This window comes from Prunus avium, chromosome 1 (genome assembly GCF_965620075.1).
Source record: "Prunus avium chromosome 1, drPruAviu1.hap1.1, whole genome shotgun sequence".
Taxonomy (NCBI): domain Eukaryota; kingdom Viridiplantae; phylum Streptophyta; class Magnoliopsida; order Rosales; family Rosaceae; genus Prunus; species Prunus avium.
Genome location: NC_142284.1, coordinates 56,207,913 through 56,223,035, shown reverse-complemented (window position 1 = coordinate 56,223,035; position 15,123 = coordinate 56,207,913). Strand labels below are relative to the sequence as shown.

At 34.7% G+C, this 15,123-nt stretch overlaps 1 protein-coding gene across 5 annotated transcripts; it reads right to left on the bottom strand.

The window, feature by feature from the left end:
• Window positions 1-8,975: 8,975 nt before the first annotated feature.
• Window positions 8,976-14,871, bottom strand: LOC110759504 (Transducin/WD40 repeat-like superfamily protein). Of its 5 annotated transcripts, none has more exons than XM_021961564.2 (10): window positions 14,680-14,871; window positions 14,339-14,489; window positions 14,080-14,250; window positions 13,770-13,856; window positions 10,584-10,718; window positions 10,389-10,499; window positions 10,179-10,270; window positions 10,002-10,107; window positions 9,822-9,908; window positions 8,976-9,734 (listed from the first exon to the last, which is right to left on the bottom strand). In XM_021961564.2, exons 2-10 carry the CDS (start codon window positions 14,483-14,485, stop codon window positions 9,321-9,323), a joined length of 1,350 nt encoding a protein of 449 aa, XP_021817256.2. In that variant the 5' UTR covers window positions 14,486-14,489; window positions 14,680-14,871; the 3' UTR covers window positions 8,976-9,320. The 5 variants fall into 5 exon arrangements, with proteins under 5 accessions (XP_021817256.2, XP_021817257.2, XP_021817261.1 ...); XM_021961565.2 differs by having other exon boundaries at window positions 14,080-14,247; XM_021961569.2 differs by lacking the exons at window positions 14,080-14,250; window positions 14,339-14,489; window positions 14,680-14,871 and adding an exon at window positions 11,918-11,968 and having other exon boundaries at window positions 13,770-13,858.
• Window positions 14,872-15,123: the final 252 nt, after the last annotated feature.

Below are 15,123 nucleotides of genomic sequence, written 5' to 3'. Positions count from 1 at the left end.
ATATTATATTAGAGTTATTTACACTAACATTCTCTAAGGTTTTGGTTTTTTTCTCAAAACTCCCTGAGATTTTAGAAATTACACGAATAATCTCTAAGATTTTAAATTGTTTTCATAAAACTCATTTTCATTGATTTTTAATCCAAAGATTGATGATTTTATACAAAAAAAATTCTTCAAATGATAAAGTCTGCCTTTAAGATTATATCTTAATTTTGTTATTTGCATTAGTGTTTTTTCAATGAAATCATGAATTTTTAGACGAACAATCAACCAAAAGAGATTTTATGAAAACAAACTAAAACCTCAAGGGGTGTTCGTGTAATTTTTGAGACATGAGGAGATTTTGTGAAAATACCAAAAACTAACTCTATTATATTGAATGGTTAGTTAGCTTAAATGCAATTTATATGTATGACCTAAGTTGATTGTTTTGTATCATAACATACGAAATTTCTATTGCTCTTTATAAAAAATAAAAAACAACATACAAAATGTCTGTCGAAAACAGCACTATCTTTAAAAACATACTAGTATAAATGATTGAAAATCTTTAGTTTGTGGTTCCTAAATATAATATTTCTCTTTTTAAGTTTGGACAAACTCTCAACAATACAACCAATTAGATAACATAATAAGTATAATATTTTATAAATACATTCAGAATAAAGAAAGGGTAAGACTAATACGTGGTCCAGATTAGCAGTTTGATAACATAAACTTTTTTTTTCTCTTCTAACGGTTTAGCAAGCAAACATTTATCACATAATACACGAGTAAACAAACAAATCTTGAATGTAAGTGTAGGTGTTATCTTATCAAATATTATTTTAAATGCGATTTATATGCATGATCTAGGTTGATTGTCAGATTTAATATCATAACATACGTAATGTTTTTATCTTTAAAAACATACTAGTATAAATTATTAAAAATCATTGGTATCGATCTTATCAATTAACAGCTGACAATCGTTATCTATGCATCCTTTAGTGCATGATCCACACCTCTTCCTATAAGGCATGATGATCCACTACGTTTGACATAGCCAAGTATGATATAAAATCTTATCCCCGCAATAAGCTTCGTTCACCAAAGTGAGGAAAGTCGAAGTTGATGGACGGCTAGTGATGAAATAATTGGGTTACCACTATACCAACTCCCTTCCATTTTGTGGGTTGACAATTTGAGAGGTATATAATATTAATATTAAAAAAAACATGTATATTATTTATAGGATAATTAAATTAGTGTAGGTTTCTAAATTTTGAATGATTAAGAAAATGGAAGCCTCTAGCTCTAGATGAAGATGAAGATGATGATGAAAAACTCATCTAATTAAGTAATTAAGCCTAATCTTCTCCACGATCTAATCTTCAAGCTTAATTATTAATTGCAATCATATATTTAATGGAAAGTCGTGTGCGCGTACCAAAAGACTAAACAAAAGTTCAACCATAGTTTGAGTGACACAGACATAAAGGTGCTATGACAGCCGTTGATGATCAGGAGAGATGGCACGAAAAGGAGGTATCTGATGTCATGATTACATATCGGATGGTGGAGGATGCCCCTTTCTATTTCGTCTATCAGAAGCTAGACAAATGGTAAAGCTGGAAACGTGGAAATACTTGACTTTGGGTTTGGATTTCTTAACTTTGGTTTTATTTTCGGTAACCACAGTTAGAAAGAGAAGGAGAAAGATTTGAACGCAACCAGTCGGATGTAGGATTAACTATTTAAAGAGGATTTACATTTGAATCTTGATTTATCATAACAAAACAGAAAACGAATTTACATTTGAATTCGATTTCCCCAATTGATCGAGCAAATAACTTGGGAAATTATGGACTTATATACCATATGACTTGATGATATACCAATATCAAATATAGCCAAATTATAGCACAATATGTTATTCAACCGTTATACATGAAATGATGAATACATATGTTATAATGAAATATGATATTGTCTGGAGTGTTTCAACCGTTATACTTATATTATACAATGCATCAATGGTTGAAAGTCATCTATTCGAGCACAATACTCGTGTTATGATTGGCTCAATTCGAGATACCTACATCAACCATGTCACACTACGTATAAAATACACTCAATCATTTTGTTCGTAATTTGAGAGTGGGCGGAGAATACGGCGTACACTGGAGTGGGAGCCAACATGTCACGTGCAGGACCACGCGAGTGGGACAAGCTCTTCAATTGCGGCGCCAGACTTAGTCTAGAATTTCTCAACCCAATACCACCAGCAGATACGCCTTACGATGATGGTGAGATCCGCCACGTGTCATGATCCGGACGGAACGTGGGACCCACGGGTTACGGAACGGCGTGGGAGCAGAAAAACTGCAAGGCGTGCTAAATATTTTAATGGTTTATTGTGTGTGCGAGTGGGAGAGTGATTAGAGCAAAAGAAACGTTTCGGGCAAGTTGGTTGTTTGACCGAATCGGGTTAAGCGAATCGCGAATGAATCTTGCGGCATGTCGGGCGGAACCCGAAGCCCAATTCTTTCCATGATGCCATGTTTTTCTCGCTGTTGAAGTCATGCCTTTGTCTTCAAGTCTTCCAAATTCTAACGTAAAGCAATCAATTTCCCTTTTTTTTTTTCCCTTCTCTTTTCGGGTTTGAATTATTGTTTAGTTTTATTTTTTATTTGGGAATGAAAATTAAGTTTGACATTTTATATTTTAACCCGGACTTCATACCCAAAAAAGAAAATTAAATAAATAAATTCTTGCGTTGATAATCAACCAATACCAATTTGAGGTTGCGGCCTTTGTGTCTAGAGTAGGTGGTAATCATGTTTAGGACCAAGTATGGCTTGAGTGAATTTTTGATATTTTAAGCTAGTGATATAAACCTTTATATTCGTCTTTAATTAAACTCTCATCGTTTGAAAAAAAGGAAAAAGAAAAAAATAATTAATGTGTTGTTGAGTAAACTTGTGATTTCCACTTTTACACTAGTCTATTATCCAGGTTGTAATAGTGAACTCCAAATGATAGAACTTATAAATACAATATTCAAAGGAATAACATTGGTAAATTTTTTTTGTTTTGTAAATTTATTTAAATGTGATGAAAATTATTAAATTATGGTAGTGATGATGATGATGATGATAAGAGCGAATACGATGTCACTTGTAATAGGAGTTATAGTGACTATGAGCTCAGTGGTTTCGGTAGAAAAATGGCGACAAAGTTGGTGGTGCTAGTAGCACTGACGGCGTCAATGGTGATGGTAATGATATTGGTGAGGCAAATGTTGCGACTATTAATTAAAAAAGTATAGTTTTATGGAATGCAGGTAATGTAATATGGTAAGAGGTACATCTTTACAACTCATTCTTACCTAATGTGGTGTATGATAACTAGCTTTTGACTTTCTTACCACAATCAAATGCATTATAATGTCAAATTCATGCTTCAATTAGGTCAGGCGCCATGATTGAATCAACTTCATGGCTGCATTCGTTATAGTTTTTTAAGTTTTCCTTTGAATGATGCGTCAATATGATTGTCACAATTCTGATTCTTTATTTCTAATTGGCACAATCTGCTTTCTAAAACTACATGGTATTTTTGTTTGATAAACAAATTATATAGAATTCAAAATGAGCCGAAATTTGAAGAAATGAAATACACTGTCATATCTTTTGGTAAATATTTGAGAAATAAATTTGATAACTCTTTGTAGTAATTAATAATTTTCTTAATATTTTGTAATATTAGACGAGAAGAGGGTACACATCAATTTGAACGCAAGAAACTTGAGTCTTTTGAGTGTTGGATGGATCAAAATTCACATCATATCAAATCATTCATGCATCCTATCTACTCCACTTATTTTTCATATGGGGCTTCCATTGCATTTACACATAACTCCAAGATTCTCCCTCAACTTATGAACAAGAATTCTAATATGAAAGCAATTACAATGTGATATTAGAGTAAGATAATTCGATAGAACTCGTTTTACGTAAGTTAAAATATGATCTGTCTTGTCCACTCATATTATAAACCATAGACAAATTATACCATATCATTGTATATTTCTCCAAATACATACCTCATTTGATATAATAAAAAAATTACATACCTCATTTAATAATTATAGACAAAAAAAGAAAACAACTCATTCTAGGTTTAAAATATTCAGAATTATTTTCAGCACTTCAAAATATTCAAAATGTCTCCAACAAAAAAAAAATAATCAAAATGTCATCTGTGTGGATGGAGAGCACATGATGAATATGTGGGCCCCATTGGAGCGTTTTCTACGCGGTTTCGCGCCTCTTTTCTGTCACACAACGGTTCTTGCACTCAACGCCGCAGCCGTTACCAACATTTTATTTATTTATTTAAATTAATTAACTGATGTATTTTTTTTTTGGTCCAAGTAAATTGTGGTTTAGTGAGCACCGCCCCTTGACTGCCATTATGTAGAAAGCTGGTAGACAATTTGGTTGGGAGCTTACCCAGTCTACGGTCTATTGTCCATGTCAAATTTCGGTCTAGCAGAGCACTCAACTCACCTGCACCTCACGTGATATCAGATAACGCGGCTTTGACCAAATTCAGGTTTTTATTTATTTATTTATTTACGACTTTTTCCATCGTCTTATTTTTTCATACATTACAACAATATTTTATTTTATTTACACTAGTCTTTTCGTACACGCTTCTGCGGTTATTAAATTTTTTAAAAAATTTATATTAGAATTAAAAAAGATAATGAGTAGTTGCGTTCCATAAAAATAAGATCAATTATCTTATTTTTCTTTTAATTTTATTTTTTTAAATATGAAAAAGTGTGAATTTACCATATTATCCTTATTTAATTAATAATTTCAATTCTTAACGTTTGCATTAACCATGTGCATTTTATAGTATTTTAAATATTTTACTATTCTTTGCATTTTGCTTTATATATATAGATATAGTAAAAAGCTTAAAATGAAAAAACCCATCGTTTTCAAATTTTCTTAAGCGACAGGTGACCTTTGATTACTTGAAGTAATGAGTAATGATTAATAAATGAGAGGTTTGTGGAATTGTGATTTGTATGTAACCAAATCCTAGTAGGTAGAAATGCTTCTATGGAGTTCTAAAAGATTCTTCACATTTCGTGACAAAATTTGTCTACTCTTTTCTACGTAATTCCTTATGAGGAGGCAACCCTTTTGTCCTTTAATTCAGATAATATTTTGTACAATTTCATCACCCCAATAACTCATCCAAGAAAGGATTAGCCAATTGTCTTAAGCTCACGGACAAAAACTTGCTATTATTTAGCATAGATTAGGTGGATTTTTTGAATCTAATATTTTGTTTGTGCCTTAGATGGATTTATTACACCAAACCACTGGTTGAATATAGCAGGTTTTAGAAACTACACAAACCTTTTGTAAAGTGAGTGTGGAATTGTAAGAAAATTGTGAGTTCCACGCACACTTCTCACTTTTGTGAACGGTGATGAACGTATTACACCCACTTTATAAAAAGAGCATCTCGAATTTATTAGGTCAAGTTTCGAAAATCTTTACAACTACTTTAGAAGAGTACCTTAAAGATGATTAACCAAAAAGCAAAATATGCACCTGCGTTAATTAACATGTCCAAATCTTTTGACTAGATTTCCAAAACAAGCTGCCTAGCATTAGAATGAAATTTAAGGTTACAATTTGGCCACCTGAGCAGAGCCACAAGCATGCAAAGAAAAGAATTTGGATCACAAAAGTCTCAAAAAGGAGTACAAATTAGTGCAACCACCTCCTTTTGCCACGAGTAACAAACAAGTCAAAGTGATTAAGGCTTCTCCTTGGAATTTCATGTACAATGTCTAATATGTTTCCCCATCAAGGGTGGCAAGTAATGGAGAAGGTAGGCCATTGATGGTTGATAATTAATTCTTGAAGAATGCTATACACGTAGTGTTACATACGCGGATGAACTATTCAAAACGTTGATACATTATGAATTTCACAAACACCGACGGCTAAAATAAATTCATGCGTACGTGACTGACCTTAATGTTGTTCTTTAGTTCTTTGTAACTGGAAGTCTAGAAGAAGGGGCCATAGCAGGGAGGCCCAGGCCATTGAATTTGAATTGTTTTGCGACTAAGCAAAGCAAAGTAATAGTTGTCGTTGTCATTTTCAAAAGGTGCGTTTCATGTCATTATAGCCAAAGATATTTCAATGGATTCGGTGGGTGTCCTCAACTTCAACTTTTCCACGACACTGCTCATGACTCTTGATCTTGACTGTTTATAATTTCTTCAAGCCTCTTCTTCTTATTTGCTGATACATATGCTTTTTCTCCATTGTCAATTGCCTGAGCCTCAGGTACAAAAACAGTACCAAGTTTGATTTGAATTTGAATAGGACCAAACAAACCCTAGTGAGAGCATGATGAAGACTTATGATGCCCAACCTATCAAAAGTAATGCTAAAACAATGAAAAGTTTTTAGGGCCTCGGTTGGAATGTTGCATAAAAGCGAGCAGATGGAATTCCCAAAGTCTTCTGTATTTTCTTTCTGTTCAATCTTTCCAATTTCTTTTGTTTTTATTCGATTTCTTTTTTCTCCCTTTTCAAACTATGTTGGTCATTCAGGAAGAAAATAATTACTAGCTTATTAATTTTATTCACCAAATGCGTGTAAGTATGCGTACCTATTGATATTTGATATTCTAGAAATTCATAAGGTTTGGAATGAGTTCATCTTCGAACAAATCAAATGCTACTATTACATTACTCAAGGAACAAAATTATTGAACGAATTCAGTGACTTGAAGATACATAGTTTGATGATGAACATGTGTGTTCATCTTAAAAATTGAGTAATGCTATATTTACACTTCGATAGTTCCAATTTTACACTCTTGTGAAAGAGGGAATGATAATGTTATTTGCAATTCTTCACAAAAATACAACTAGAGAGTGTACCGCAACTAAATTCTCACTTCTTGTATACTTCTTTTTTCTCTTAGAATCCTACTTTATTTCGTAACCTAAATTCTTTTGTTACGAATTGGCACTTGGTAGGGTCAATTTTCAATGCCTATAAGTAAACCTAACAGAGTTGTTTGGAAATATCTCTAAGATTTTCGAAATGAGATTGGATGGATCATACTCCTTTAGCATCTTCAGAGGAAGAGGCAAAAGAGTACTCAAACTTCATTTGTCTTGCCACATTAGCATTTTCATGCTCTAAGGGAAGAGTCAAATGGGTAGGCAAAATATACCTACTATTTCCAACAAGGCAATATTGCCTACTTCAAAGTAAAGATGTATATTGGACCCCACTTACTTTTTATGATAAAATATCATATCCACTCTCTCACCTACTTTCTATAAAATATAATAGTAAATGTAAAAGATACAAATAAATAATATAATAGTGGTTTGTAGACTTGCATTGCCTTGTCTCTTAGAGTGAGTGACCAACTCTTTTCATGAGGCAAATGGGTAGGCAACATGCCACCTAGGTTGTTATGATACAATTTTGCGTATTTTATCTGTATACTCCTTAGAGATTCTTATGAGGATATTATTTTTATCCCTTTTTATAATATTGTGGATAGGGGATTCGTCTTTGTGGTTTTATGTTTATTAAGCACTCATTATTCATCAACTTTTAATGTATAGATAAAAACCCCACTAACACATTTTTTAATATTAAAATTCGACTTTTGTTTTTTTAATAACGAAAGTGAAAGGAGATGAGAACGAAAGAGAAGAATACATGAACTTTTTAAATTTATTTATTTTGTGTGTGTGTAAGAGTAGATAATATGAAAACCAGTGTTTGTCTTAGCTAAGCCTGGGGACAGCCAAACAGAGTCCAATTTATAAGTATTTGGGCTAGACTCTTGGCCCAACTTAAACAAAAACCCACTTACCTCTATTATTAGTATGTGCCTCTCATTTTTTTCCGTTTTCTTTTCTGGGCACAATCGCTCCCTTCTCCGGCTGAAAGTGTTAACATTGATTTAAAAACAGAGCCAAAAAAGAAAAGGGAATTCACACACACATATGTCACGTTTACTTACAAACAATGAGAATGAGAAGAAAGTGAATGATTTCCATTCATGACTTCCCAGCATTTACTTACACATAAACAATCATTAAATACGTGAATCCTACCTAAAAATCCTTAATCAAATACCCCAACGACTCGATTTCTTTGCAAAGCTTTTTATCATAACTCAAAGGGAGGTTTTACCCATGCCAACTAAGACAGGCAACAGTGCCTCCATCTTCTAGATTTCATCTACCATATTCATTCAACACTTGACTGCATTTTAATTTTCTATATTGACCAAAATCTGCATCCTCAGCTCCTCCATTTAATATTATCTTAGAAATGTTTGACAGTTTTCTGTTGCACCAACCGCTCTAAATCCAACTACCTTCAAGTTCAATTCTAACTTTCAAACCTACCGAATACAAAATGAATTTCTATATATATTAAATGAGGGGAGCTTTGAATGGAAACTGCCTACGATATCTATAATGAGCGGCACGCAATTGCACCCAGAACATTCTTAGATCCTTTTCATGACAGTTTCAAATCAAATTAAGGAAACCAGTCAATGGACCTATATTTGGTGGTAGTGGAGATACCTGTGATGTTATTTCGATTTAATCACTTGCGATGTGTTTTAATTTTCGGATATGATAATACAACTTTCCAACATGGCAATGCATGATACAACTTTCTAACATGGCAATGCGTGATACTGCCACGATGGCATCCCCGTTACATGTAAGTTAAGAAGCAATCAATGAATTCTTGTACATGAAATGGTTTTTTTACAGAAGCAAAAGAAAAATGCTGGAGTAAGATTGAAAATTTTCTATTACACATTTTTACAATCTTTAGTTTGGCTACAAAATAGGACTGAAACCAACAATACATGACAATAGCAAAAGATAAATGGTTCAAGAATTTTAAAAGAACAAAATATTGAATAAACCATATCTGTTTTCAATATACACATTGACCAGAATGACCTTTACAAGACCAGAAGTTCTCCATTTCTGTTTACTCTAAAAATACTTCACAGAAATAGGCACCCAAACGACAATTAAGAGAGCAAAATGCCAATAACATGTTTCCCCCCCCCCTCCCCCCCCCCAAAAAAAAACTGTGGATCTATTTTACTATTATAATTACGGAAGGACCCTTGAGTTCAAAGTCCCCAATAGTATTTGCAAACACTGTTAGTTAAGAAAACCTCAGCTGAAAATACACCACCATCTTCACATGGGTGCTGGACTTGGAGACACTCCACTAGAACACTGCTTCTAGATATTGGTTGTGATGCCTCTTGTTGAACTCTAATACGCTACCATATGTGCGATCGGCGATCCCAACAAACAGAGCTTCAGTGTCGGGGCTAAAGGATATTCCGGCAATCTCACCAAACAGATCGATCTCTTGTCCCTTGATATACCCGGACTGGGTATCCATGATGTGAACAAAGTCTGCTGGCTCAGCCATGGCCATGAACCGGCCATCAGAGCTGAACTTTATGGCTCTTATTGCTCCCATCCTTCCCTTCAACACAGTGAGGGACTCTGAGAGGTTTCTTATGTCCCATAACCTGCAAGTAGTGTCTTGATTCCCAGTAGCCAAAATTTGTCCGTTCGGGTGCCACGCAGAGGAAAAGGAATAGTCTAAGTGTCCTTTAAGGTTTCCAATGGCCTATCTCGAGTAGGTAATAGATCAGAACACTTCATGTGGTTTGGATAAAACAAAATAAATCGGCAGCAAAAAAATAACGCCACTTACTTTTCCAGACTGGGCATCAGCAATCAAGCAATCTGCACTATCACCAAGAACTGCAACCAGCTTACCATCTGGACTAACAGATGTGTTCTGCCAAGAACCATTAACGAAATAAGCAAACATGAGGAATATAGAAAAGACAGATTGGCACCATAAATAACGGTTTTTGTAGAGGGTACTTACATTTACAGACCAATCAAAGGAGAACTGATTTAGGCAAGCAAAATTTTGGACATCAAAAACTCTAACTTGAGCATCGTTGTTTGCAGCCATTACCCTCATTGACCCACTACACAGAGAAAGTTCATTTATACTCCTTCCAAGTCAAACAACCTATATTGTTTATGGCAGAGAACTTACGTAGGGCTTCGGAAAATGTCCACTGCATTTGTGATGGCATTGTCATCTGTTGTTACTTTTGAGCAGAAAGCAACTCCAGGTTGATTGATGTGCTGCCCAACATAAAAGAAAAATATCAACATTGGGAGAAAAGTGCTACGACAGATTCAGTACACAAACGAGCATTTTATTTGAACATTTCGATATACATTTATTTGAACATTTCTATACCTTGCAGATGAGCTCGCCTTGGAAGCCCCCAACAACCAATAAATTTTCCTTAACAGCCATAGTGCTTATCTGCACTCTAGAGAGTGGCTGAGCCAACAACCCAGGTCGTTTCTGAAAGAAAATACCAACTTAAATCAGATATTTAGTCCAGATTTCAGCAATGAAACCTGAATAAAAAAACCAAATGTTTCATACCTCAGTAGGCACAATTGGTTTTGATACATTGAGTACTTCTTTCCCTCTCCTGAGCAAAGAGGACCAGTGCATTACTGAAAAGTTCTGCATAAGGTATACATCGTGCTTTGATGTGGCCCATAACAAATTCCTCAGCTGCACAAGGAGAAAGAAACCAAGTAGACGGACATCTTAGTAACAACATTCAGCTATTCAAGAAAGCAAATAAGAATATTAAAACAACCCCATGTCCGTGTATGCCAGATGACAAATATGAACTAACGGGAAAAAAAGCTGTAGAAGTTATATAAGACAAGTGTCGGAGGCATCAGCTAATTACAAAGTACTTTCCTATTTTGTCTTCTCCCTAGAGTGTCTTTCAGAGATTAAGCTTTATTTTATTCCTGGATTATAATTGTGCTATAAGCTTTAACATTGTGTACAATTCTTTTCTACTCAAAATCTTGTTGCAACCGAGTACCTAATGAACTACTGAAGCCAAAGTATATAAGCCATTTTGTCTGAGTTGATACATAGGTACCCATAAAAACTAAAATCATTAATGTAGTACTTATAGGTCAGTGGCCAGTATATAAAAACCATGCATCATTTAGCCTTTACTTTTCATAGACCGGAAGAACCCCAAACCCCATGGAAAAAAAAAACCATAATTAAATATTTATCTCACTCCAGGCCGGTATAAGTTTTTGTAAGTTGGAAGACAAAGTTAACTCTAAGGCCCTGAAGTGATGGGTAGAGACATGGAGACATCCCATGCATATGCACTTCTCCAGGTATGAGACAAAGGCATTTGAACAAATTTCCACTTAGGCAAGACTACAAACAGGTCACTGGGCAAATAAATTTGGGGATTAATATGACAACCACATCAGCCAAGGCAAGTGCATCCAACCATTAAGAAAGTACATGTAAATGAAACACAATGATCACTCTTTGACCCTCACAGTGAAAGAAAAAACCAACAAAATATGGCAGAACAAATTATTATGACCAATCCAATGACATTTTTAATCACAAAGAGACAGACAGTATATATACTTGAAAAGTAGCAATGCAAATCACCATAACAAAATATACCAGCAGATAGTATGTAACCACATCAACATAAACTTTGGATGACAATAAACAAATGTCAAAGAAATGCAAATGTGATGACCCTGTATGATAAATGTCAAATTAAAGCAAACGTGAAGGCCCTGTATGTCTCTAACAACTCTAGAGAGAATTCAAAGTCTAAGAGCAAGGACTGTGTAAATCGGGCCCCGTAGGATCAGAAGTACTGCCACTACTTGCTACAGTGGCCTCTTAAATGCTCAGATATTTTCCTATCATACCATATAAACAACGTCGCGCCAGCAGCTCTAAGTTCCACCCTGCTTTAAAAGCTGAAATAAAAGAGAGCAATAGCAGGCCTAAATGCAAGAGATGGGTTAAAGTGAAATATTATTGTCAGCAGTCAACAGAAGCAATATATTTACCACCACAAATAAAAAATACAAGGATAACTAACTAACATTCAAAAATAACAATGACTATGCAATATGCAAAACAAATGGCATGAAAATCAAGGCACAAAATGCACATGAACCAGTTACAAAAATATTTGAATTGTATGAGTAACCACTGTTAACTATGTAAGATACAAAAAGCGAGGGGATCGAATTCATCTTAAGTTTGAACATCAACCATAAAATGCAGTGCAGGTGACGGGTGCTCAACTGTTCGCAACTAATCTTACACAAGTATACCTTAGTTAAGGGTTAGTTGTTGATAGAACTGACATTTTAGCTCCTATATCACCAAAAAGGTAAAACAGCTAACATACATCTTACTTTCAATTATAGTGGCTGCATAATGAGAAAATCTTTGACATCAGTAATGCAGAATACACAGCAGTGTGTACATGTGCACAGGTGTGTGTGTGTGTGTCTAGACATGCTTCATTATTTTGAAAAAGAAGGTTCATATCACTAGACGATATATCAGCATTAACACCAGGTCCCGAATCTCAGAGATACCAAATCGTACCATAGCCATTACGCATTCATACCCCCAAAATAGGCATTAAAGCATCTCTTTGTGGAAAGGAGCAACTGACAAAATATTCAATAATGTACCTTTGAATCATGACAATTTAATTAATAAAAAATTTATACAAGCAGATCAAAGTATATAGAAAGTAGCCTTTATATGTCTGCTAAAAGGGATCTACTGAATACAAACCAGTTTGATGCCATTAGTTGCGGCATTTAGCAGTTCAAAAACATTTTTGTTCTTAGGCCAGTGCACAGAATATATTGATCTGACACGCATCTGAAATTAATCCTTCCATAAAAGGTGCAATTAATTTTCTGAAAGGATCAACTGCAGAAAAATGCCCTCAGAACAAGGTTATCCTTATTACAAACTAGTATATTATAGGGGAAAAAAAGTAGACCAAGAAGGGGTGACCTAAATTATATAAAACTGATTTTGTCGAAATTGATTCTGTTTTTATTTAAGTTAAACAGCAATAAACTATCTTGACAATAAGATGTTCGCCTGTTGCCTACAGTTTAAGCAGAACCTTAGTTTAGGTTCATGAAGTACGCCAATTACATCTGAGATGATACAAGATCTAACATAGGGCCCAACAAAGACAGAACCATTATGAACTCCATACCTTCCAGTGAAGGGTTGAGGCACAGAACCATAATCACAAATTAAGATATCCATCATAAAGGATAAAACATTTTTACAAGACCTGCAAAACTACCAAACTAATAATATGCATATAACTACATTAAAAAACAGCTATAAATGGAATCTTATATCCAGCAGCAAGGCACAAAATTCAAAAGGATATAAACTTTATACACACAGCATGCCTTCAATAAGTGACAAAAATAGCTAGGATATTATGATGAGCATTGCCCTTGAATAATCAAATGAATGCATGCAAATATGAATATCAATAGTAGTTTTAAGAACTTGATGTATCCAAATGATTGCTAAATGAATATGAAGATGAAAAATATGCAAATGTTGCACCATTACACATGGATGAAGTTTTGAAAAAATAAAAACATGGAAGTGAAGGTTTATATGAACTCAACATCAAAATATTCCTATGTCTTATAAAGTCACAAACCAAATATCTTTGAAAACATTTCAAATAGTATATAGAAGAAAGCACAAAATCTCTACCTGGAAATGGACAATTGTAGACTTGACAATCCTTGTATTGTAGTGAAAGTCATAGAAGGTCTTCCCCATCTCTACTTGCAAGCACTCCTGTCAACATAGTATGTTCAGCAACGAGAAGATTCACAAAACTTACAACAAAAACAAAATCTAGCCGCTATAATGGGTAAAATAATTTCGCTTCACAAAGGACCAACATCAAAACATATGTAAAGATCAAGCCTTGAAGACCAACAAGGCATTTCTAAACCCGAAAAATACAGAACACAGAAGTAGAGGCCACAAAAAAGAGTGAAGGGTACAAAGTAGAAACCTTTTCGAGGTCTTGACGAGGGCGAGAGAGGCTCTCGTAGTTCTTGTACTGCTTCAATCGTGTCTCACGATACTTATCTCTGGTGAAGTTAAGCCTCTCCCATGGAATTCCCTGTATGTCTTTCCCTTTTCTAGCTTCCATAGCTGAAGTATCAGTCTTCACCTTGCTCTGCTGCAAATTCACCAAATATCACTCCTTTGGTTGTTCAAATTGTGCAGAATTACCAAATTCAACAGGCAAAAAAACAGAGCTCAATTACCTCATCAAAGTCGTCCTCAAAGTCTGAGTCGGCATCTTGGCTCCTACGGAGCTGGTTCTCAGCAAAAGCGTCGTTGTCTTCGAACTCAGCGACGTCGAAGTAGTCATCGACGACATACTCCAGCTCGTCGTTCTGAAACTGCGCCATCAACCTTCACACAACACACAGAACCCAGAACCTCACACCATTAATCTTTCAGCTTTTAATTTCTCGATTTCAAATTGAACTTTCAGAATTACAAATTAAAACACCAATCCGATAACCAATGAACAATGGCTGTGTATATAGCTCAATTTATACAGCACGAAGCTAAAAAATGAAAACAAAACCGAAGTAAATACCTTGAATTGGGGGAGAAATCAGTTGGACTGGTGAGAAAAAACAGTGTGTATAGAGTTTTCCCGAGAAACAAACAGAAAAATTAAGAGTTTTTGTTGGCGTGTGAGAGAGAACGAGAGGAATCTAAAAGATTGAGAAAGTGAAAAGAGAAGAAGAATCTGGAGCGAGGTTCCAGAGGTTTGACAAAAGTGCGAGGAACGCTCAACCATTGACGCTCTACTTATAGTCTCATCAGAAGAGAGAAGAGAGAGAGAGAGAGAGAGAGGAACGGTAGGGCCCGGAAGAGGAAGCTGGAAGGTGCCAGCCAGCACGTAAATTGCCACAATGCCATTGTATATTTTTTAAAAGATTTTATTTTTATTTTAAAAATGTTTGTTACCTATTCTATTTCCCTATTTTAAATTATGAATTGATATGCTACCACTGGGAGAACATAAAATAAAATT

Excerpts from the sequence above, each read along its gene's own strand:
- LOC110759504 (XM_021961564.2), bottom strand. The coding sequence starts at position 14,485 with ATGGCGCAGTTTCAGAACGACGAGCTGGAGTATGTCGTCGATGACTAC. Across the intron at positions 10,719-13,769 it reads CTACAATTGTCCATTTCCAG|CTGAGGAATTTGTTATGGGC; the intron begins GTAGAGATTTTG and ends CTCCTTGTGCAG. Across the intron at positions 9,909-10,001 it reads CCTTTGATTGGTCTGTAAAT|AACACATCTGTTAGTCCAGA; the intron begins GTAAGTACCCTC and ends GGTTCTTGGCAG.